Source organism: Podarcis cretensis (assembly GCF_951804945.1).
Source record: "Podarcis cretensis genome assembly, chromosome: 3".
Classification (NCBI taxonomy): Eukaryota; Metazoa; Chordata; class Lepidosauria; order Squamata; family Lacertidae; genus Podarcis; species Podarcis cretensis.
In genome coordinates this window covers 41,271,894-41,296,518 of record NC_137172.1, presented here as the reverse complement: position 1 = coordinate 41,296,518, position 24,625 = coordinate 41,271,894, and the positions used below count along the sequence as shown (strand labels likewise).

General features: G+C 40.1%; 1 protein-coding gene across 10 annotated transcripts in view; it reads left to right on the top strand.

The window, feature by feature from the left end:
• Positions 1–24,625, top strand: part of LTBP1 (latent transforming growth factor beta binding protein 1) — a 194,301-nt gene that overhangs the window by 27,099 nt on the left and 142,577 nt on the right. For all 10 annotated transcript variants that reach the window (XM_079969437.1, XM_079969432.1, XM_079969440.1 and 7 more), the window contains exon 4: positions 10,163–10,338. In XM_079969437.1, the coding sequence (XP_079825563.1) occupies positions 10,163–10,338 (176 nt within the window). The remainder of the gene's footprint in view (positions 1–10,162; positions 10,339–24,625) is intronic.

The following is a 24,625-nucleotide window of genomic DNA, read 5'->3' as shown; positions in this document are numbered from 1 at the left end:
AAATAGATTGGGGATGAAGGCTGTGAAGTGTACTTCTGTATTTGTAAGATTTCTTTAGTGTAAGATTCTAAGGCGGTTTACGACAATAGAAGATGCAGTTTTAAAAACAAGTAGAGGCTTTGCAATTACAAAACAAATAAATTCAGCAGAAGAGGTAGGTCCCACAAAACAAAATGACTTACCTGTCAAAGGGCTTGGTAAAGAGGTGCATCTTCAGCATATGACAAAAACAGAAGATTCCAAGCGCATCTCTGTGGATGAGTCTTCCTTAATTTAGTGACTGCCACAGAAAAAGCACTCTCTTGGAGTGCCCTTCCCAATTAGTAGAACTAACAAAATCAACTGCTGCTAATCTTAAGATCCATAATCCTTTTGAGGACCACAAAGGCTGATAGACCTGATAGTAAGATTGGCACATTTGAGTCACTTAACTCTTTAAAACAGTCACACTTCCTTAGATTGAGAACAGTGAACTCGGCTATATGGGATAAATGCCTTTATAAATTTTTATTAAATGGGATTTAATTTTGGCCTCTAAGCTTTTATTGATAGATTAATAAGCTAAAGCTTTAGCTAATTAACTGGTGGAAACAAAATTTTAATTCGTCTTGTGCCAAGTTTGATGTCATACTAGTGCCAGGTGAAGACGCTTTTATTTGGCCACACATTCCAACACTTACTTTAACAATGGCTTTATTCTTTGCTGTTGGAATTTGTTTTATATTTTCACCATGTTTTTATATATCTATGGTCTTTTCATTCAGATTGTACAGTGCCCTCATATGTGCTTTAGAAGGATGGCCTAGAGATCTTTAAAATAGCTAAATGGCAGACCTGCAAATTAGGGCACATTATGGCTAGTACATGTGAAAAGGGCTTACGGGTCTTTAGCAGTAAGAAAGAAGCTAATGCTATTCTAGGCTGCATCAACAGAAGTATAGTGTCCAGATCAAGGGAAGTAATAGTACTGCTTTATTTTGCCTTGATCACACTATACCTGGGATACCACATTGCAGGGGGTTGGACTAGATGACCCTCGGGACCCCTTCCAACTCTACAGTTCTGTGATTCTGTGATAAGTAATATGTAATATGCTTAGTAATATATAAATAGAATTATTATTATAACTTAACTGAAATTTAATATCATAGTTAATTAATAAGTAAATTGACATTTGCAGCAGTATAAATTCATATGCCAATAAATACTACTATTGTATACCACATTATATCACTCACACAAGATATGCATTTAAACAGCATCTTGTACTTTCAGTTTCTACACACACATATAAAATACTCATAACAAAATAAGACATAATAATTATATCAGAATAGTTGCGCTTCTGGTGCAATCTTGTGCAGGTCCACTGGGAAATTCAATGAGACTCAACCCCAGTTAAGTGTTTGTAGGGTTGTATCAACAACCTCAGATATGCAGATGACACAACCTTGATGGCAGAAAGTGAGGAGGAATTAAAGAACCTTTTAATGAGTGTGAAAGAGGAGAGTTCAAAATACGGTCTGAAGCTCAACATCAAAAAAACGAAGATCATGGCCACTGGTCCCATCACCTCCTGGCAAATGGAAGGGGAAGAAATGGAGGCAGTGAGAGATTTTACTTTCTTGGGCTCCATGATCACTGCAGATGGTGACAGCAGTCATGAAATTAAAAGACGCCTGCTTCTTGGGAGAAAAGCGATGACAAACCTAGACAGCATCCTAAAAAAACAGAGACATCACCTTATAATAATAATAATAATAATAATAATTTATTATTTGTACCCCGCCCATCTGGCTGGGTTTCCCCAGCCACTCTGGGTGGCTTCCAACAAAGATGAAAAGTACACTAAAATGTCACATATTAAAAACTTCCCTGAACAGGGCTGCCTTCAGATGTCTTCTGAATGTCAGGTAGTTGTTTATCGCTTTGACATCTGATGGGAGGGTGTTCCACAGGGCGGGCACCACTACCGAGAAGGCCCTCTGCCTGGTTCCCTGTAACTTGGCCTCTCGCAGTGAGGGAACCGCCAGAAGGCCCTCGGAGCTGGACCTCAGTGCCCGGGCAGAACGATGGGGGAGGAGACGCTCCTTCAGATATACTGGACCGAGGCCGTTTAGGGCTTTAAAGGTCAGCACCAACACTTTGAATTGTGCTCGGAAACGCACTGGGAGCCAATGTAGGTCTTTCAAGACCGGTGTTACATGGTCTCGGCGGCCGCTCCCAGTCACCAGTCTAGCTGCCGCGTTCTGGATTAGTTGTAGTTTCCGGGTCACCTTCAAAGGTAACCCCACGTAGAGCGCATTGCAGTAGTCCAAGCGGGAGATAACCAGAGCATGCACCACTCTGGCGAGACAGTCTGCAACAAAGGTCCATATAGTTAAAGCTATGGTTTTCCTGGTAGTGATGTATGGAAGTGAGAGCTGGACCATAAAGAAGGCTGATCGCCGAAGAATTGATGCTTTTGAATTATGGTGCTGGAGGAGACTCTTGAGACTGCAAGAAGATCAAACCTATCCATTCTGAAGGAAATCCGCCCTGAGTGCTCACAAGAAGGACAGATCCTGAAGCTGAGGCTCCAATACTTTGGCCACTTCATGAGAAGAGAAGACTCCCTGGAAAAGACCCTGATGTTGGGAAAGATGGAGGGCACAAGGAGAAGGGGATGACAGAGGACGAGATAGTTGGAGAGTGTTCTTGAAGCTACCAGCATGAGTTTGACCAAACTGCAGGAGGCAGTGGAAGACAGGAGTGTCTGGCGTGCTCTGGTCCATGGGGTTACGAAGAGTCGAACAGAACTAAACAGCAACAACAAGGGTTGTATCCTTAACCCTATAGCCTCCAAGTTTAAGTCCTAATACAATTATCAAATGGATCATAATACTAATGATTTTTCAAAGTAAAGTGTTGGAAAGGCTTCTGCCAGCACAGAGGCAATGTAAGTGGACACTTCCCTTTTCTGTTTTAACCCCCGTGGCCTTGCTATAGTAGAAGCACTATGAGGGCATTGAACAATCTGAATGAAAAGACCGTAGAAATATAGATATATAAAAGCATGATGGAAATATAAAACACAGAAAACAAATTCCAACAGCAAAGAATAAAGCCATTGTTAAAGTAAGTGTAGGAATGTGTGGCTAAATAAAAGCATCTTCACCTGGCACTAGTATGACATCAAACTTGGCACAAGACAAATTAAAATTTTGTTTCCACCAGTTAATTAGCTGGAAACCTATGTCCCTACTGTGGAAGCATGTGTGATTCCAGAATTGGCCTCTACAGTCACTTACGGACTCATTGTTAAAATCATGTTTATGGAAGGCAATGTTACTCTGCTACGAGTGATCACTGGTGAAGAAGAAGAAACTGTGGTGGTCAACGCAGAATTCCTTGGGAATGTCTGTTGGATGTTTCTGACACTACAATGAAGTTCAAAGTCATTTTTTCCTTGCTGATGCTGAAAGGGGAAGATTGCCTGAAAGTCGCTATGTAATGTTTGCCAAATTGTTTGACATATTATGAATGTTGCTGTGGTTTTTTTTTCCCTTTTTGATGATATTCCCAATGTTCTAACTAATGGTGTCTCATAAAGGATTTTATATCTGATGCAACATCCTGAGTAATGTGCTGCGTAATGTGTTAAAATCTGTGTTCTGTGTCATCAATTATTTTTAAGCATCTTGATCAATTTCTTTTGTAAGCTGACTGAAATTGCTTGAAGACAATCAGTATATAAGGATAAGGGTTTCTTGGTAGATGTACTGTCAAATTTTGGCCATATAGTGATCAAGATAAAGGACCTATTTAAGAGTTTGCTACAATGCCACTATTCATTCCACTTTTGTCACTGTAGAACACATTTTCTCTTTATTAAATTAGTTTGAAAATGAATGCACAATTATGCATGCTGTTATCTCTTGTTAGAAAAGATAAGGTTGTGATACTGGAGGTTTACATTTTCATGTTTGTTTATAGTTTGTGGCTGTTTCAGGACACTATAATACACACACACACACACACACACACACATTTATACAGTACAACACATAAATTATTAAAGAGTTAAGATTGGCTGCAGGTCCTTGTCAAACGTACAGGGACACATCCAGATTTGCTGCCCCATAATGTGTGGAATGCCTGCAGGAAGGTACAGAAAATTATTTGGTTCAAAGATTGGATTGCAAAATGGGACTTAACAAAACTTGCATTCAAATGGGCTAGTTGTCTAGCTGATACATGTATTATTTAAGGTAGTCACATGCTTCATGATCACTTAAGTCTCAAGTGGTATACATTAAAATTATTTAAATAATAAAAAACAGAAAGTTTCCTTTAAATGTCTGTTTCAGGAGAAAGGTATTTGCTGGACTTCTGAATTCATTATTTGTTTGTTTGTTTGTTTCTAGCCTTTCACCTGAAGGCCCCATGGTGGGTTACCACCACTACTTCTTTTCTAGAAAAATAGGTGCCGGTACTCACCATGAAGTTGTAAGTGCTACACTTTTTAAAAACAATGAAAAGTAGTGCCGGTACTCTACTGTGTTTCCTTGAGTGCCCACTCAAAAAAGGCACTGGTTACCACATTGGCCAACCAGATTCCTTTGCTGTTGCTTTCCAGATATTCCTATTCAGCAACTTACTTCCTCTGAAGTTGGAGGTTTCCATATAGCCTTCATGACTAGCAGCCCTGTAGACTGCCCCTCCATGATTTAATTAATTTTAATTCAAGCCTCATGGCTCAATTAAAATGAAGTAATAAAGCCCATTGAACAGCGGGTCTCATCTCACTTTTTTATTTCATTACAGTATTTGGAAGTTACATTAGTACTGACACTTAACTTTATCTGTAACATGGGAAAGATAAAACAGCATTCTTAACATTGAAACAGAACAGAAACTTTAAAACAGCATTCTTAAGATTGAAACAGAACAGAAACTTTTTAAAAAAAGAAATCAATTTGTTTGTGCATGTGTGAAAAAATCATATGTGTAATTTTCACACCAGTCCATTAAGTCCTGTGATGTTGCTGGAATTTATTTCCTTCAGTATCTTAACTGTTGTTTTCTATAGAGGATTCTGTGTTACAGTTTTGTTATGTGTGGGTCCCTGCTCTGCCCCACTTGATGAGTAGTAACTCACTGCTTAAGATGATAATTTAAACTAGGCTAATATATTTGGGAATTCAAGCATGTACTGCTTTGAAGTCATTAAGAGCGGGAGGAGGAAAAGAGATCTGGAGCAGACATCCAGTAATGAACCATGTAAATCAAAAGAATGTGGAAAGAAACTTCTCAAACCTAACCCTAAGGATGTAAACACCTTATAGCTTTTATTTATTTATTTACATGATTTTAACTTGCCGATGACAGGATTCAGTTTCTGGATTGAGCAGAAATTTATTCTGCAGTGGGGAGTACCAGTCAAGCTATCTTTCTTTTCTGCCTTTGTAGCACAAAGCCAAGATCAAAAAGTTTTAATGCCATGCAGCATTTGTAAACAAACAAAACCATTACATGTGGAATCTATTTACAGCAGTTGAAGTCCAAAATCTCAATGGCTGGGCATAGCATTGTGGAATTCTTGACTTTGTCACTTTAGAACAGCTGATCCCTTTCCATATCATAAACTACTTTTGGATATTTGTTCAGTTTCAATATAAATCTGCCCTCTGGCAGCATGGGGACTTGTGTTTCAGAAATACAGGTCCAAATCTTATTTTGGGCGTGGTTCTTTGGCTCCAAAATGATATTTATATGCGGCTTTTCCAAATACCTTAAAGTGTAGAAACAAAAAAATTATAGCTATTTTCCAGTTTGTATTTTTGAAAATATTAGGTACACAGTCTTTAGAGTTCTTAATCAAATGTGAAATTTCTTGTAAAGGAAAAAAAGGAGGAACAAAATGCATTTTTTAGAAGAAACTAGAGATATTCTTAAAAGCCAAAGGAATGACTTATAGGCTTTAAATTTACCTACTGCAAATAAGAAAACAACCTATTCCTAGACCTCTGGTATGCAGTCTGGGCTTTTGGTCCAGAGCACTTAAGAAAATATAGGCAAAGTGGTATTGAAATAAGAATGCCAAGTTCTTCCAGACTTTGTTGGTTCAGGCATGTGTCAGAAATAGCCTCATAGTTGCTACTTGCAAGCTGACATTGGACTGAAGTTACACCTATTTTTACATCAGAAGGGCTAGATTCCTTTTCACGTACTTTATCCGTGTTGATCATGGGCTGAAATCAGGGATACAGTGTTCTTTGGTTAGCTATGTTTGCATTTCTCTGCATTCCAGAGTGATGAATTTGGATTTAAGAAACGAGAGAGTGTAAAATATGTGCCCATTTACTCCCCGAGTAAATAGTAGCTACAATGTTTGAATGCTTTACAAATCAGAAGGCACTAACAGTTGCTCTGACATTCAGCAAACTCTTCGGTCCAGATATGATAATACATTTTTCATTTGTGTGAGTACTCCCCTCTCTCCCAGTTGTGTACTTGTGCAAGCAACTGTACCATATGAGCCAGGAATATGTGACACACTTGGCTATTGCAACTACTGTGGTCTTGGAGATTGGAAAAAGTCTGCGTCTCTCCAACCGCAGAAATTACTGCACTGAGTACCCAGCTCACATGTTAAGAATTGCTCGTGCGAGGATGAAGTTAGGTAATTGCAACCTGATTTGCAACTCTTTCTGCAGAGCCATTCTTCCTTAACTGTGTTTTCCCTCACTAGACTTCTTCTGCATCTGCACTAGCAAGGAATTGTACATGGTTGATTAAAACAGACTGATATGTAGAGTCAGGAGGAACATATGCAGCCAAGGTGACATATGGCCTTCTGTTTAACCAAAACATTTGCATCAAATACTATTGTATCATAGACCCAAGGTGGCCTTTCACATCAGAAAATGAAAACTATGACAAAAAGCAAAAAGATACAACCGCAACATTATCCACACAGTAAAATTGTAGCTACCATCTTAATTTTGGAAAAATCTATTTACTCAGAATCAAATTCCAGTGATTTCAATGACTGTAATGTTTTCAGATAATAATGCTTAAGGTTTAAATTCCAGTTTAAGTTTTGGTAACTGAAATTTAATTTCTAAAAAAAGATGGGACACAATGCATATGTTCATAAAAGCAAATGAATGAAAGGAAAAAAGATGAACACATCACTCAGTGAAGTCAGACACTCTCCAGCTGAGAGTTTGGTGGATGAAGGATCCATTTCAAATTCTGTAGCAGTCAAGCATGTTGCCAATGTTACATGTCCATTTGCTATTAGACAACGTCTTCCCATCGAGTGCTGTGATCAAATGTTGCAGGGTTAACTCGTTGGTGTGGAGGGCACAAACCAAGCAGTTCAGCTTATGACCAAACTTGACCTCTACCTCATGGTACCACCCTCCCAGCCAGTGTTAACATTTATAGAATCACCACCAATGACCTGCTGGCTCTTATCAATTCCCTTCTTCATGAAATCTACCAGATCATTAGCAATAACCTCAGCTGGTTTTTTTTCTCTTTGAGCCTTTCTCTGAAGTGAAATGGGTAGAGATATCTTCCACCTGGCTTACTGCACACAGAATATTGCTGGGTAACTGCTGATCTGAATTATTTGCTTTCAGCATAGCTTTAGTTGTCACAGCTGTCAAAGAAGATGCAGTCAATTTCACCCCTCTGACAAAGAAAATCAAATTCCTGATCCAGGCATTTCATAACTGTTTCTTGGGCCCTTTTGATTTTATTGTGATCAACTACAAGTCTCTCGTCTTCTTCAGTGATCAAGCCAACATCCATAACAGCAGCTGTGGCTTGCAGACCAACATCATATCTGAAGTTCTACATCAGACATAGGCAATTCGGCCCTCCAGATGTTTTGGGACTACAACTCCCATCATCCCTAGTTAACAGGACCAGTGGTCAAGGATGATGGGAATTGTAGTCTCAAAACATCTGGAGGGCCGAGTTTGCCTATGCCTGTTCTACATGGCATCATTATGTATTTCTAATGTGTCTGATGTTTGTCACACACCTTCCTGGAAGATGCTTTGGTGATCGTAAGGGTTGCGCCAAAATGCCTCTGCTCTGGGCCGACTTTTACAATTGTCAGGCAGCTTCCTGGAAGGTGCTTTGGTGATAAGGTTCGCGCCAAAGCAACTCTAGGAGGCTGTGTCTTCCGTGGGAAGCAGCAGCGACTCAGGAGGAGGAAGTGGCAAAGGTGAGGGGGTAATGAGCGAGCGGGGGGGGGGCAGGCAAGGGGGAACATGGTGCATACCAGCACCTATTTTTCTTCCAAAAAACCCCCACTGGGTACAAACATGCTCTGACAGAAATCCAATAGTCCCCAAAACAATTCATCAACCTCTGCATATTTTTATGAGACTACCTGACAGACGCAGGTGAGACTACCTGACAGACGCAGGGACGCAGGTGGCGCTGTGGGTTAAAGCCTCAGCGCCTAGGGCTTGCCGATCGAAAGGTCGGCGGTTCGAATCCCTGCGGCGGGGTGCGCTCCTGCTGCTCGGTCCCAGCGCCTGCCAACCTAGCAGTTCGAAAGCACCCCCGGGTGCAAGTAGATAAATAGGGACCGCTTACCAGCGGGAAGGTAAACGGCGTTTCCGTGTGCGGCTCTGGCTCGCCAGAGCAGCGATGTCACGCTGGCCACGTGACCCGGAAGTGTCTCCGGACAGCGCTGGCCCCTGGCCTCTTAAGTGAGATGGGCGCACAACCCCAGAGTCTGTCAAGACTGGCCCGTACGGGCAGGGATACCTTTACCTTTACCTTTACCTGACAGACAATTCTAAGCTGGGTTCATTATGCTTGCAATGTTCTTTACTGTATCCTTCAGTTACATGTATGGTGTTATTGTGTTTCCTCATCCTTGATATGTACATACTCTAGCATGTAGAAAACTGGAAAAAAACACCACTAGATTATTTTAAAGAACATCTTATATTCAGAAAATGGGACGCGGGTGGCGCTGTGGGTTAAATCACAGAGCCTAGGACTTGACAATCAGAAGGTCGGCAGTTCGAATCCCCGCGACGGGGTGAGCTCCCGTTGCTTGGTCCCTGCTCCTGCCAACCTAGCAGTTCAAAAGCACGTCAAAGTGCAAGTAGATAAATAGGTACTGCTCCGGTGGGAAGGTAAACGGCATTTCCGTGTGCTGCTCTGGTTCACCAGAAGCAGCTTAGTCATGCTGGCCACATGACCCGGAAGCTGTACGCCGGCTCCCTCGGCCAATAAGGCGAGATGAGCACCGCAACCCCAGAGTCGGCCATGACTGGACCTAATGGTCAGGGGTCCCTTTACCCTTTACCTTTATTTTCAGAAAATGCAAGAAAATGTTAAGAATCTTAAATCAACCCATATAATTTGGTTATCTGGTTTGTTACTTTATATGAGAAATAGGATAGAAAAAAGTCAAGAATATTAGAAATCATTCTGAAAAAAACCAGTTTCTTTTAACAGTTGCTGGCTATGCAGCTGAGCTTCAGACTTACAGAAAATAACGTGCATTTATGAAAGATGGTTGGAGTTAGGGTCGGCTTATTTAGTCTAGACAGTATTTCTCTTGCCAAATGTCACTTTGCCTATCACAATTGTTTAATAAAGGCAGTCCAAGACTATTGTGTATCAAGAGAACTTCCTTGGGCTCTAGAAAGAATGATATTTGGGTTTATAACAATGTAGTACTTTAATGATTTTAAATTAGTGACAAGGACATAGTCATAAGTTCACACAAGTTTCCCGTGAGATAGAGGCTGCATGTGGTATGTAAGCCCTCCTGGCCTACTAAGTGTGTCTGTTCCACAGTTGGGCCCACATGTTGGGCAAATTATTTGTTGATTAATTTATGTGCAACCTTTAATTAGCAACAATAGCAGTTCATGGTATGATGTTTTAACTTTAAAAAAATGTTTTTAATAATATTGATGTATTTGCTGCCATGGGCTTCCTTTGGGAGGAAGTATGAGATTTAAATTGAATACATAATTTTTAAAAATTATCTGTCTATCTGTCTTGTCTGTTTGCTACATCCATGAAGCAGTAAGATATCAGACTTGGTCACTCACAAAATGGACATTCCCTGTATATAGCAAATGTAATAACATACAGAAAATAATATTTTCTCTCTTCTTGTTTCTTCAAACAGAATGATGCCCCTTTCATCCCAGACTTTGATGATGAATGTACATCATGGCCAAAAACAGGAATATGTTATCAAGCCCAAGTACTCCACAACAAAGAAAGTGGTTTCAGGAGAACAGTCTACAGAGAGTTCATTGCCTTTAAGGATAAATCAGGATCAACTTGCCTCACCTTTTCAGTGTGAGTATGAATGAAATGGAACAAACTTTGATGGTGATCTTGATGTATTGAAATAAATGGAGGGATCTATCAAAAGGACAGGTTGTAATAATGAGTGACTAGATAAATGTACATCTGAAGGCAGGCCTTCTGAACTTTTGAGATTTGGTGTAAGATTTGATCTTCCTGACTCCCTTCTTTCAAATAAGATTACCTGCAACCAATCCTTAACAGTATTTAGCTAGCTACTTGATTGCACTGAGATCGCATGAACCTCAGAACAAATCTCTGTTGAGGACATGCACTTAGAGACACCCAAAATAGCTATCAGAAAACTTGACTGCAGCTGCTAAACTTCCTCTTTTGAATTTAAAGTATGACCATATTGGACTTTCTCCTTACACATTTGTTTTATGTTGTAAACCCCACCCTAAGATCTACGGGTATAGGGTGGTATACAAATTTAATTAATATTAATATTGTAGAGCAAGAAAAAGTGCTGCCGAAATGATTGAGGTGCTGGAATACTTTCCTTTTAAAGCCATTTTAAAGCAGTGGGGCTTTGAAGTTTAGAAATATTGGGGGGGGGGAATCTTAAGTGTGGGATGTGATAGAAGTAAATAAAGAGATTCCCCCCACCATTCGCTTTATAACAATAATAACAACAACATTTTATTTTATTTATATCCACCCATCTGACTGGGTTGCCACAGCCACTCTGGGCGGCTTCCAGCATATATAAAAACATAATAAAATATTTCTCTTCTCCCAGGCCATTGGCAGATTAAACTATCTATGACCTTTTAAACTTGGGGTGGAGGGTATTATTTTATTTGTTAGGCATTTTTTGGTTTTTACACTGTAAATGGTCTTGTGATCCTTGGATGAAGGGCAGTAATGAAACTAGATAGATAGATAGATAGATAGATAGACAGATAGATAGATAGAGAGATAGATAGTGTTCCTTAGGTATTCAGACATATTAAATTAAAATATTTGCTGTTTAACTGTTCTTTAGCGGTCCAATGCCGGCAATCAATAAAGGAATAAAATGAATATATGCCATAATAGTCTGTTGGAAGCTGTAGTTGAATTGGAAGCTGTTGTTAAATTTGATGCCAGAATTTGATTTTTATATATAGTAGAAATCACTAGTTTGCAATTAGTTCAACATCAGTTTTATATTGTGGGTTGTGGTTTCTGTACATTAAACATTAAGATGCAAGAGATGATAGATTCATGTGTTGCCTGCAGTGGCCTTCTATGTTAAAAGTAATTACTATGGACATTTACCAATAGCAAAATGCTGTTCTTACTGGCATTAGTAAAATATATTTTCTTGCTATATTAGCTACCACATAATTATATGAAGAGGGATAGGCTAGATAGAATTAGTGTTCTGTGGTGAATTGAACTTTGTTTTACAAAACAGCATTTTCTTCCATAGACAAGGGCAGAAAGGAATGGAAAGTCTCCTTCCTTGGTATTAGGAAATACAAAGTAGATAAGAGTAATTGCCCCCCCCCCGGTTAATTACTCTTATTTACTTTGTATTTCCTAATACCTACTAATAATAATACCTAATTTTGTTTTGAACATATGACACTCCTGGGGCAGATTCTTGTGGATGTGCTTTCAGTAAAGATTCATCTGTTTGGCCAAATGGGACATTGATCCACCATGATTAGTCTTCCCTTAGCCAGCCCCCACCTTCCTTCTTACTTACAGGCTGTCCAGCAAATGTCACTGGCTGTCAGCTTTCTCCTCCTTAGTCTCAGTGTTGTCCTTGTAGAAGTCATCAGGGAGGAGGATGGGGACAAACCTAGAACTAGTTGGCTCTGCCTACTGTTGATCTCCCACCTACAGTTGGTCTCCCAGTTGTCTCCTCTCCAAGCCCCATGGGAGAAATTGCAGAATCAGAAAGGACATGAGCTATATTTACCATATAAAAATGATACACATAGTAGGGATCTCATGAGTTTGTTCACAGCTCTTCCAGGCATCAGGTTGAGGGTAGTGGTGAAAATAGCTGGATCAGGTTCAGACAGTTCAGTAATAACAGAAAATATTTCTGCAGAATAGAAGGCTTGTTTTTTATACAGGTTGATATATGAACACAAGCACCTGCTTCTACTATGCTCATTTTCCTGAAATCCCAAAGTGTTTCGCATACCTGATCTCAGAAATCCTTATAGCCATCAGTTCTTATGGCCACATTATAAGGTAGTTTATTGTTATTCTCATTTTTCAAAACATAAGGCTGATGATAGTATTAGCTGATAGTATTGAACTAGAGGCTTTCTACTGAAATCTGTCTGGCATTGGCTACATTCATTCAGTTTGATTTAAACCAATCTGTCTTAATTTGTCAGAGTTTAAGTTTCATTACTCAGTTCCAGTAAATCATTTATATGTATGAGAAGTTTGAGTCAAAATATAGGCCCTGGCACTAGAATTCCAAGTTGATAATTTGGTAACACTGCCCCAGAGCATGTCTGCCAAGAACATGAAGGCTTGTGGGCCTTCCACTAAATGACCTAAGATTACTGCCTCTCCAGGGTGTATGGGGTGTTGGGGGGGGTAGTACCTCTGGTGGGGGACAAGTTGTGCTCCTTCTGGGTTGTTTGTCCACCTTTGGTCCCCACCCCACACTCTGCTCTCAACTGTGGCTGCTAGAAGCTGTCAGCATATGACAGTGGCCATACCCCAGGAACTGCTTCAGCTACTCAGTTAAACCAGGTGACAGTAGCCAATGTGTCTCATACCCTAAGTAAGTTAGGGACTTGCCCTGCATGAGAAGACAGGCTCTGGTGGATGGAGTGTACAAGACCAATAGTGGGACCAATGGTTAAGAAGGTGGTTTTTGCACATGCTGTAGAGGGAAGAGAGGGGCTGATAGGACTTGTCAACCTGGGAAGGTAACCCATCTAGGAAAGGAAAAACTATGATCCTAAAAGTCTGTTGCCTTGTGGGACATCTTCGGGTGAAGAAAAGGTGAAGGAGTAAACCCTACACAAATCTGGAGTGGAATACCTCAGATGGTTGAATGGTGCCTTGTACGCCTCCTTCTGGCAACTCCTGCAGGCAACCTGGTGCCAAACATATTGGTCTGTTTTCCTTTGGATCACATCAGTGAGGTCAAGAGAGGAGTTTTGTTGTCTGGGCAGCCCAGGACCCCGGGGAGGTTACTTCGGTGCTGCTAACACAGCGGTTTGACTTCACCCCCATAGGCACACTCCATTGTCTCTCAAGACAGATGGATGCCAACAACTGCCTCTCTGTTTTCCTGAATCAGTTTTCTTTTTAAGGATTTCAGGGATAGATCAGTACAATTTAAACAGCCTTTTTCCATAGATGGAGAGAAAGCTTCTTTCCGTCAGAAGAACTTTTAAGGCACAGCTTTGACCCTTTACCCTGGGGATTGATTGTCGGAGCCTCACAAGCAATTATTAGAGGAAACAACAGGTGAAATGAGAAAGTGCAGAGCTTGTACAATAGAGGGTAAATATAGACCAAGATGAGAGCACATATTGAAAGATGTGCTTAAAAATAAATATGGAACAGCTGTCTGAATTATTGGGCATTGTTGATGTTATGCACTGAAAATAAGTCATAGGCTCCACAGAGGAAAAATAAAATATGTGATCATCTAATTCAGGACCATAAAGTAGTTGACAACTTTTAGCCCAGAATTCTTGTGAGCTCATCTTTCCATCTCTAAAAACATTCTTAATACAAGATTGCCGAAGCACTGGAAAATGTATAGTTCACATTATCTATTCAGGAATAAGTTTCTTGTCTTTCTAGTGTGTTTTAGTCAGTCACCATTTTTTTTCTATGCATCAAAACGGGAGGTTTTAAAAGATACATTGTTGATTCAATACAAAGCACATAACTGTAAATGTTGTGTACTAAATTTAACAATAGCAATTCAAATTTTCTGTGACTAAATTTTTATATTACAATGGAATTGAAACACTGATGCTCAAAATATCAACCAATTATATTTTTTTTATCTTTTAAAAAGTTCCATGTTTCATAGAAAACTTGCCCATTAAAATTTTATTTAAAAAGTGGAACACATTGATTTATAAGGCTCCCAAGCATATAGTATGGCTTGAAATAAGAGAATATGGAATCATTTGATTAAGGTTTGGCCTTAACTGTAGAAATTTTGCCTGTGAAAATATAGTACTTTCTTAGTTGGGGAAAGATTGCATTTTACAATTTCTGTCCTTGTTAGAGACTGTTTTGGGGCCAGCTCGTAATTTAAATGAGCTACATTTCCCCAAATTCTTGTCAAAAGACAGCTGCATTTTGGTTTGCGTTTTGTTTCTGAAAGTGCAAATTAGATAATTTTGTATTTAAATGCAAATATAATTTCTCTCTGATCCCTAGTAAAGAGCATTTCCTCTTTATCAAAAACTCATTATACAAATTGTAATGTGTTCAAAAGGCAGTTAAAAGTGTGTATGTGGTACCTGCAGTAACCATAGATTGAGAGGGTGCTTTTAGCACTTGTAATTCATGAGGACCAAGAAAGGACAGGGGTAAACAGAGAAGGATGGAACCCCTCTTTCGTTCTTGTGGAACGGAAAGCAAACATCACTGTGTGTATTTGCAAGAACGCTTTGGAAGAGAAGTCTAGAATGGAGTCTCTTTCCTGGAGCTAAGCAATTTTAGCCCCACAGTTTCCTTTGCCTTCAAGTTATTAGTTTCTATCTGATGGAGAAGAGATTCTGAAGGGCACAGAGGGGTCTCTGACATTTGCCATGAGCACACAAATGAAGTTGTACTGCATGATACTATGAAGCATGACTAAGAAATCTTGGGTTCTGGGTTGTGAAGTGCCATTCCCAAAGAGGCCACTCCACACACTAGAAGGCAGCATTTCTCAGAGCCATGCATTGTAATGTCACACAGTACAATTCCATTTATTTATGTAACTCTGTATAACTCCTTTTTCCCCATTGCTGAGCTTTTGGTATGTGGCCAAAAACTGGCTCTTTTAGGAAAAGCCTTTGGGCTGATTTAGAGTGGCTTAAAGAATATTTATTTTTTTGCTGCTGTAACTGTTTTGTTTTTATTATTACTTTTTTCTTTCTGTTAATTTAAAACCGTATAATCATGTTATAGTCAGTAGCTTTGACAGTGTTACAGAAAGGAATACAGAAGTATTTTAATCTAATAATAAGCAAATGAACAAACTTGCTCTAAGAGGGGTTAAATTAGTTCTCTGGAAACCTACAGCTGAGGTGTTAATGGTTTTTTTAAAAAAATACTTTGCAAGTTAGACAGGTCAGGGCAAAATCTAGTACTTCTATTAATTTAACTTTATAGTACATGATTCTTTCTCTCTTGTTCACTCTGGTTAGGTTCAGCAATTGCCCTAAAGTTGGTTGCCAAGAAACAATAACAGCATTGCTCATTGCTAACTCTCAGGCATGTTTCACGTTGTTTTAAGCATATAAAATGGCCGCAGTCCAAAAAGGGGTGCAACGGGTGCAGGAATCATACAGGAAGAAGCTTAACATTAATGAGATGTCAGAAGAAAGATGATTCACTTTAAAACAAAAAAACAAATAAAACAAATCATGAGATGTAGACCTGAAGGATAGGCATAAATAAATTAATAACTGATTGTGATCACTGACTCAGACTAAAATGCTGTATCCATAAAGTACTCTGAGGCATGGATTATAAAATGTATTCTGCAACAAGCACCTTAGCGTTTGCACACACCCGTAGAGGAGTTGAGTTCATAAGCTCCACTACAATGTGTGGGAGATTAGGGCAAACCAATTTCTTCAAACTGAAATGTGTGGGTTTCTTCATAATCTGCCTATGAGCCAGATATTTTAACTGGGACATCCAACAAACAACAGATTATTACTTTGTGCTTTTGCAATCAGTCTAGTCAACCTTACTGCCCTTAACCTGATCTGCAAGGTCTCTTGACACACCTAAACCAATACGTTGTTCTAATACCCTTGTTGATACTTTGCTTGTATCAGCTGAGTTTATTTTATCCAAGCCTTTCTGAGTTTACTGTTAGGTCCATCTTTGTCTCTTGAGCCTCAAGGAAGCAAGCAGAACATTTTGAGGCTGCCACACAAACTGTGAGCCCTCCTGATAAAAGTTTCCAAGCTCAATTCAAAGTGCTGGCTTTAACCTTTAGAGCCCTACATGGCTGGGGACCAAATACCTGTTGGATCACCTTCTTCCACATCAGTCCGTCCATCCATTGTGACCAGGTGCTAGTAAACAGGGGTGGCTGTGAAGGAATTGGATGAAGAAACAGAACAAATGAGCTTGTGTTTTTTGGATTAAGGCTGGTAGCTTGTTTGAGTTGTTTGAAGGCTTGCTTGTGTGTTTGTCTTTTGCTGTGTGCTCTGCTAGAGCATTTGGTCTGACAGGGAGGAGCTACTGCTGAGAGGGAGTGTGGCTGAAGGAAGAAGTAAGTCACTGACCTTACTGGAGTCAGTTAGCAGCCATCAGTTCTACACAGCTGCTCTTAATTTCTTGGAGTTCATGACAAGGAGCTCAGGAACATTTCGTCTTGGTCAGACCTCACCTGGAGTTTTGTGTCCAGCTCTGGGCACCACAGTTTAAGAAGGATATTGACAAACTGGAACGTGTACAGAGGAGGGTTACCAATATAAGGGTCTGGAAACCACAACTTTATTTTATTTTTGTTTGTATGTTGCTTTAATCTCCACCCTTCATCTGAGAACCGCAGGGTGGTTTACTGTATGAAAACACACAAAAATTGGTTCAGGGTGTTGGATGTGTTTAGCCTGGAGAAGAGAAGACTGAGAGGTGATGCAGTAGGCATCTTCAGATAGTTAAAGGGCTGCCACATGGAAGATGGAACAAGCTTGTTTTCTGCTGCAACAGAGAGTAGGACCTGAAGCAGTGGATGAAAATCGCAACACAAGAGATCCTGACCACACATTAAGAAGAACTTTCTGACAGTAAGTTCTGTCAGTCAAGGATTCTTTAGTCCTTCTAACTATACAATTCTATGAGTGTCATCTGAAGCCTTTCTCCAGGTACCCTTGCAACCAGGCCCAGATTAAAGCAACTGGGGCCCCAGGGCTAGGAAACCTGGGGAGGCCCAAACTTAATTGCATCTGATCATGAGAAGCAAAACCTTGTTCTCTTCTGTTGCTACTCAGCGAATGTAGAACATTAATGAAATTTTAGCATTGATAAAAAGATTGTTAATGAAGACATTCACATAGAACATTCCTAGGGAAATAATAGTTATGTTACAACATTACACTATCTACAAAGTCAGAACAGTTTCTTTCGAGCTCATTTGGATACAAGCTTACCAATTATAACATTAAAATGAGTAAGTTGCAGTTTATCGTTTTCTGTGCAGAGAATGCATTGATAAGACAACAAGTCTTGGCACATCGTTGACTGTACATCATTCTTTATCCTTTTTAGTTTAGAAATTGATCTTTCGCTAGTACAGTTTGCAACCATTAAACACAGGAACAATCTGAAAATTGTTTCCACATTTGGAAAAGCTGTCCAAATTTTCTCCTGGAATATTATTTCATACATACCTTGGTGGCTTAAATTTTATTTTTCAGGGTGAGCTTCTTTGACATACAGGTGGAAGGACAAGAATTCCTTGAGTAGGCTAAGCTCAACATCCTTTGGATACTTTTTCATCAACATTTTACTGCCATTGTGAATCTGTTCCTTGGTCACTTGCAGATTCACCAAAAATTGCCAGCTACACTCCTATACACGGTTTTCCTTCTGTCTAGGTAGGCTTCAAGAGCATCCATGACAGGGATAAAGGAATGTACCCTAAAACCTGTCTGTTGGAGAAAATTCGTCTAAGGCTTTGGGTGTTGTACCATCATTGTTTTGTGTTTTTTTGCACTCTGCCTTCTTTTGACAGTTTTGTACTCTACTTCTGGTAGAGTAAATTTTGTTTGCTGTTCAGTTTAATGAAAATTAGTCTGAGTGTTTGATAATAGCTGCAATAGTGAGCTGTAAATATTTGCACATATGCTCAAAGTATGCAAACTTTGGAGTGACTTGCTAACTTTATGAAATTGGTCTAGCAAATGTGTCCAAAAATGACGCAAGGAAATAAATTCAAATTTTTCCATTTTGTGCAAAAGATTTTCAGCATGTCATCTAGTTTCTCCTTTCTCTTTTTCATTATAGTAAATATGACTGAGGGCTTCTACAATGTAAGCATAACTTTCGCTAGTAGCTGCAGTAACTTTGGCGTGAGTCTCCCCTCCCATCTTGTGTCTGATAAATGTTTAGGAACTTTTGACTCGAGGAAAGAATTTTTTTTTAGCACTGCCCATCTTTTTGTAGGTCTGATAAAAAACAATAAAGCTCATTCACTGGTACAGTATAGCTATCTTGTGGCATGTTCCTTCAGTGCCTTTTGTTAATTCTTTGGCTGATGATCCTGTTACTTCATTGTTACTTTCTCTAGAAGTTTCTGTACTTGTGGTAGATACAGTGGTGCCTCGCAAGACGAAAAGAATCCGTTCCGCGAGTCTCTTCGTCTTGCGGTTTTTTCGTCTTGCGAAGCAAGCCCATTAGCGGCTTAGCGGCTTAGCGCTATTAGCGGCTTAGGGGCTTAGCGGATCAGCTGATAAGTGGCTTAGCGGATCAGCTGATAAGTGGCTTAGCGGATCAGCTGTTAAGCGGCTTAGTGGCTTAGCGGATCAGCTGATAAGCTGATAAGCGGTTTAGCGGCTTAGAAAAAGGGGGGGGGAGGAAAAAAACCCCCGCAGGAACTCGCAAGACATTTTCGTCTTGCGAAGCAAGCCCATAGGAAATTCGTTTTGCGAAGCACCTCCAAAACGGAAAACCCTTTCGTCTAGCGGGTTTTCCGTCTTGCGAGGCATTCGTCTTGCGGGGCACCACTGTACTGACAACAGTTCTTGAAGTTCTTGGGAGGCTGTGTTCTGTTTGGTATTCAGTCTGCTCAGTATAGTCTGCTTGATTTTTTTCTGTTTGCAAACATGATTCTTTATTTAAGGGTTAAGTAAGGCTTTAAACATTTTGAATATTTACTTCTGTTCTTTTTGTCACTTTCGTTTACTAGCACCACTTTCATATCACTTATTGTTTTCACAAAAAGTCAAAATGAAATATTGTTGTGATTCACAATGATATAAAATAAGTATCATTTGTTCTCAAAATGGACGCTACAGTGATAGATGATGATCTGAAGAGTTGTATTGCTTCATAGCTGACTTTATTTGATTCTGAATAGCTTTAAAGCTTCCATAAACTTCACTAAATAGTAAGTATGCACTTGTGTAACTGTTAAACAGTCATAGACTCATACGTCACATGGTTAATGTTACTAAGCAACTGGGCCTAGATAGTAAAATTTGCCTTAAAAAAAAAAGAATGGCAAGAGGTCAAGGCCCCTCTAGATTATGAGGCCCTTGGCTGCAGCCTGCTTAGCCCGTACATAAATCTGGCACTGTTTGCAGTCGGAAGTGCAGTGGGTGGCGACTGGAGAGATTAAGTAGAGATTTTTATTCTCATTAGATTTGCAGTTATTTGTGGCACCACACTGGCATTATTAAGGGATGCAAGTGACACTGTGGTCTAAACCACTGAGCCTCTTCGGCTTGCTGATCGTAAGGTCAGTTGTTTGAATCCATGCAACGGGGTGAGCTCCAGTTGTTCTGTCCTAACTTCTGCCAGCCTAGCAGTTTCAAAGCATACCAGTGCAAGTAGATAAATAGGTACCGCTGTGGTGGGAAGGGACATTTCTGTGTGCTCTGGCACTTGTCATGCTGTCCCATTGCACCAGAAGCGGTTTAGTCATGCTGGCCACATGACCCAGAAAGCTGTCTGTGGACAAACGCTGGCTCCCTCAGCCAGCCACACCCCATAGTCAGCTTTGAATAATAATAATAATAATAATAATAATAATAATAATATATTTTTATTACTTATACTGGTTTCCCCTAGCCACTCTGGGTGGCTCCCAACAGAATATTAAAAATACAATAAAACATCAAACATTAAAAACTTCCCTAAACAGGGCTGCCTTTGACTGGCTTTAACTGTCCGGGGTTCCTTTACCTATTAAGCTATTCAGTTAAGATTAACAAACCTTGTTCTGTCTATGCAAAACAGACACAGCTCATCATTTAGTCTGACTGGGATTTTTCAAAAAATAATACACTTTATACGTTTGATATCGAGTATAGTGGGTTATCCTTATTTTTGCATTGCTATAAGGACTTGAGATGAACTGCTGGTTAGGGAGCTATTCCTTTGTCTGTGTGGTTGATTTTATATATATATATATATATATATATATATATATATATATATATATATATCCATTATGTACTGAAGACCCCTGCTGGTCCCTAACTCATCCATCCATCCATGCCACAAATGGGAGCAACAGTGGAACTGGCTGACACCATGCAATCATTCACAATTTCTGTAAGAGATACTACTTTTCTCTTCTGAAATGTAAGGGGAAAGGTTGAAACAAGGAGTGTGAAGGGAAAGTATTGCTGATATGCAGCTTTATAGAGACCACTATGCAGGATCTTTAAACAATATTTAGCAAAAGCCAATCAAGGACTGGCTTGTCAGTTGACTATACAGTACAGTGGTGCCCCACAAGACGAATGCCTCGCAAGACGGAAAACCCGCTAGACGAAAGGGTTTTCCGTTTTGGAGGTGCTTCGCGAAACGAATTTCCTATGGGCTTGCTTCGCAAGACGAAAATGTCTTGCGAGTTCCTGTGGGTTTTTTTTCCTTCCCCCTCCCTTTTTCTAAGCCGCTAAGCCGCTTATCTGCTCATCCGCTAAACCGATAAGCCGCTAAAAGCCGCTAAAAGCCGCTAATAGCACTAAGCCGCTAAGCCGTCAATGGGCTTGCTTCGCAAGACGAAAAAACCGCTAGACGAAGAGACTCGCGGAACGGATTAATTTCGTCTTGCGAGGCACCACTGTATATGGCTCTAACTGAAAAATCACTAGAGGAAATAATGTTTTTTAAAAAAATATAGTATGTAGAAATATTGTGAAAAATTCATTGTATGATTGAAAAAGGTTGCTGTTAAACAAAAAAAGGTTATATTTTATGGTGGTATTTATTAAATATCAACTTTCCTTTGTACAGCTTTAAAGAAAAAACTCTGAGAAGAGTTAATCAGGATGGGATGATAAAAGAACTGGGACAGGCCTACTTTAGGAAATAAGCAATTTCCTCTTGATTGTGTTTTGTCAGCAGTTTAAAAGGTATAGGAGATAACCGAAGAGCTTGAAAAGCTTTTAGAGTTTCTAAAACTGTATGTTTTTTTCTATACATGTATGTGTGTGTAAGTCTGGGATGGTTTTTTCAGCTGTTCTGTGCAGCAGGATTGGAACATAAATACCACAACATGAGAGATGAGTCCTAGGTGCATGTAAACCTTATATCCTAATAATGGAATGAAAATATTGCTTCATTTGTAATGAAAATGTATTTAATATATTTACCGTATTTTTCGCCCTATAGTTGCACCGGCCCATAGGGCGCACCTACTTTTCAGGGGGGGGGAATCAAGGAAAAAAATATGTTCCCCCCGCCCCGCAGCTCTGGGAGCAGCGGACAGGCTGCAAGCAGCCTGTGCACTACTCCAAGACCTTCTCCCTGCTTTTGCGGGAGGTGGCGGAATTCCCCCACCTCCCGCAAAAGCCCACAGGAGGGAGAAGGGACTGACTCGGCCAGTCAGTCCCTTCTCCCTCCTTGGGGAAAAGCCCCCAAGAGTGGCGCGCTCTTTAAAGGCTGCGCGGCTCCTGTGGGCTTTTTGACCCAGCTTGTGGGGCTGGCGGTGGGGGAAAGCAGCGTTTCCCCCACCGCCAGCCTCAAAGCCGGGTCGGGGAGCAGCGCTAAGGCGTCGCGCGCCTTCCCGCTGGCCCCCAAGCTTGTGGGGCTGGCGGTGGGGGGGGGGAAGTGCTGCTTTCCCCCACCGCCAGCCTCAAAGAGCAGACTCTTCTGGCTTCAGTGAAAGCAACGCGAAGCCTCCAGAGTGCAGGCTTCGGAGGCTTCGCGTTGCTATCGCTGAAGCCAAGGAGCCTGCATTCGGCCCATTGGACGCACACACATTTCCCCTTCATTTTTGGAGGGGGAAAAGTGCATCCTATAGGGCGAAAAATACGGTAATGCCATGTGGATCAATGAGTTCTTTCTCCACTCTGTAAATATGTGTGTCATCTTTAAATGGAGCATGAGAACATAATCAGTGCCTGTTTTTTATATAGTCTTTCTACTCTCCAAAACCCAACCCCCACCCCACCCCAATTTTACAAGAGACTGGAAAGGTGCAGTTTCTCTAGGACAACAGCCTTCCAGTGACTTCATTAGTAAAGCAGCCCCAAACTTCTGTGTCACATGGTCCTCCTCCAAATAGAATGAGATGCACGTGGACAGCTGAGTGTGTTCATAGCTAGAAATCTTGCACCATATAGTAACTCTTGAAGGCATATATGTAAATTCTGAAAAGAATGGTAAAACCCAAACAATTAGTAGAAAATGTAAATCAGCAGTTGTTCACATTAATAAAGACAACTAAAACATGTATAAAATCTTCCTGGAATCGGATTAGCATTATAAGTAAAATGATCTACAAAGCTAGCTTATAGAATTCCTTCACCTTATATAACCCTATCTAGGTATGGCAAAAACAGCTGTCATGGCCATCTGGTCACAAGCCCTGCCAAATGCCCATTCCTCTGCTTGCTCTTTCTATTACAGCATAACAGACTGCAATTCAGTTTGTCACAGCAAGCCTTGTGTAGGATCACATTTAATTCATGATGTTGCTGTTGAATTGCCAGACCTTCAGGGTGGAGACTAATGGACTTTGGTGTGTGCCGTTGAATTATATTGGGTGCATTGCCAGTACAAAGCATTAACCCCCCGCCCTCCATACTGTAACAGATACTTCCTGTGATGAAAATCCTATTTTCATCTTGGGACTTAAGTTTCTGTTCTGTGAATGGAGGGAATAGCTTTCCATTCAACAAATGAGAGTTCTATAAGCGAAAGTGGTACAAACTGTCCTCCTTCCATCAGTGAAGCAAAAACATAGAATGTAAGCCCCCCGGTGTGGCAGGAGACAGTGGCAAGTGTGGCAGGAAGAGTCAAGGACAATCAAAGAAACATTTCAGTGTAGTGTAGTGTAGAATAATAATAATAATAATAATAATAATAATAATAATAATAATGTATTATTATTTGCAGAATATGGATAGATATAGTTTCAAAATGAGAGCAAGAGCATCAAGTGATACTGAGGACAATCCTAGTTGTGTTTTCCAGTGCATCTCTTTTCGGTTAAAAAATTCGATGTGATGTTGGCAATTTTTTATTCTGAAAGAGTGGCCCAGAGAAAACAGTTTTGAAAACCACTGATCTCAACCCATGGATTTACTATTAGGTCTCATCCAAGTGATTATGTCTTGGTTTCAGTTCCCTATTTGTAAAAATGGAATGAGGGATTTAGTCATGAGAGAAAAATTAAAAATGATATATGAATGAGAAAAAAGAAATAATGTTCCCATAATTCAATGAATGTTTATTTATTAGATTTGTATACTGCCATTCGTCTTTAGATCTCAGGGCAGTTCACAACACAGGTTACTTTCATATTGTCAAGGCCATTTTTGTGTAATTTGAGATTAGATTACTACCGTATATATGTGAATCTAATGTGCCATCAAATCTAATGTGCACCTCAGTTTTCAAAACCTTGAAGCCCAAAAAGTATTTGCTATGTCAGCGATGTTTTTCATGCTTGTAATCAAATCTAATGCATACCCTAATTTTCATGACATAATTTGGCCAAAAAAGATGTGCATTATGTTTGAGGAAACACGGTAGTACATAGAGAAATACGGAATGGTGGCTAATGCTTATCTATCCACTCTTAATTTATCTTTGCTATATGGCTACTTTCATAAAACAGTATCCTAAGGAGCCCATCTCAGTAGTGGTCCCAGTCCTGTGGAATGCCATCCCATCAGATGTCAAGGAGATAAACAACTATATGACTTTTAGAAGACATACAAAGGCAGCGCTGTATAGGGAAGTTTTCCGTGTTTGATGTCACCTTGTGTTGGAAGCCACCCAGAGTGGCTGGGGCAACTTGGTCAGATGGGCTGGGTACTACTACTACTACTACTACTACAACATTAAGCTTACTGAGGTTGCAGTTTATGATTATTTTGTACATGGGTATGGATATTTGGGTGAAACATACAAGTAGAGAATCATATACAAAGAGCATATATGT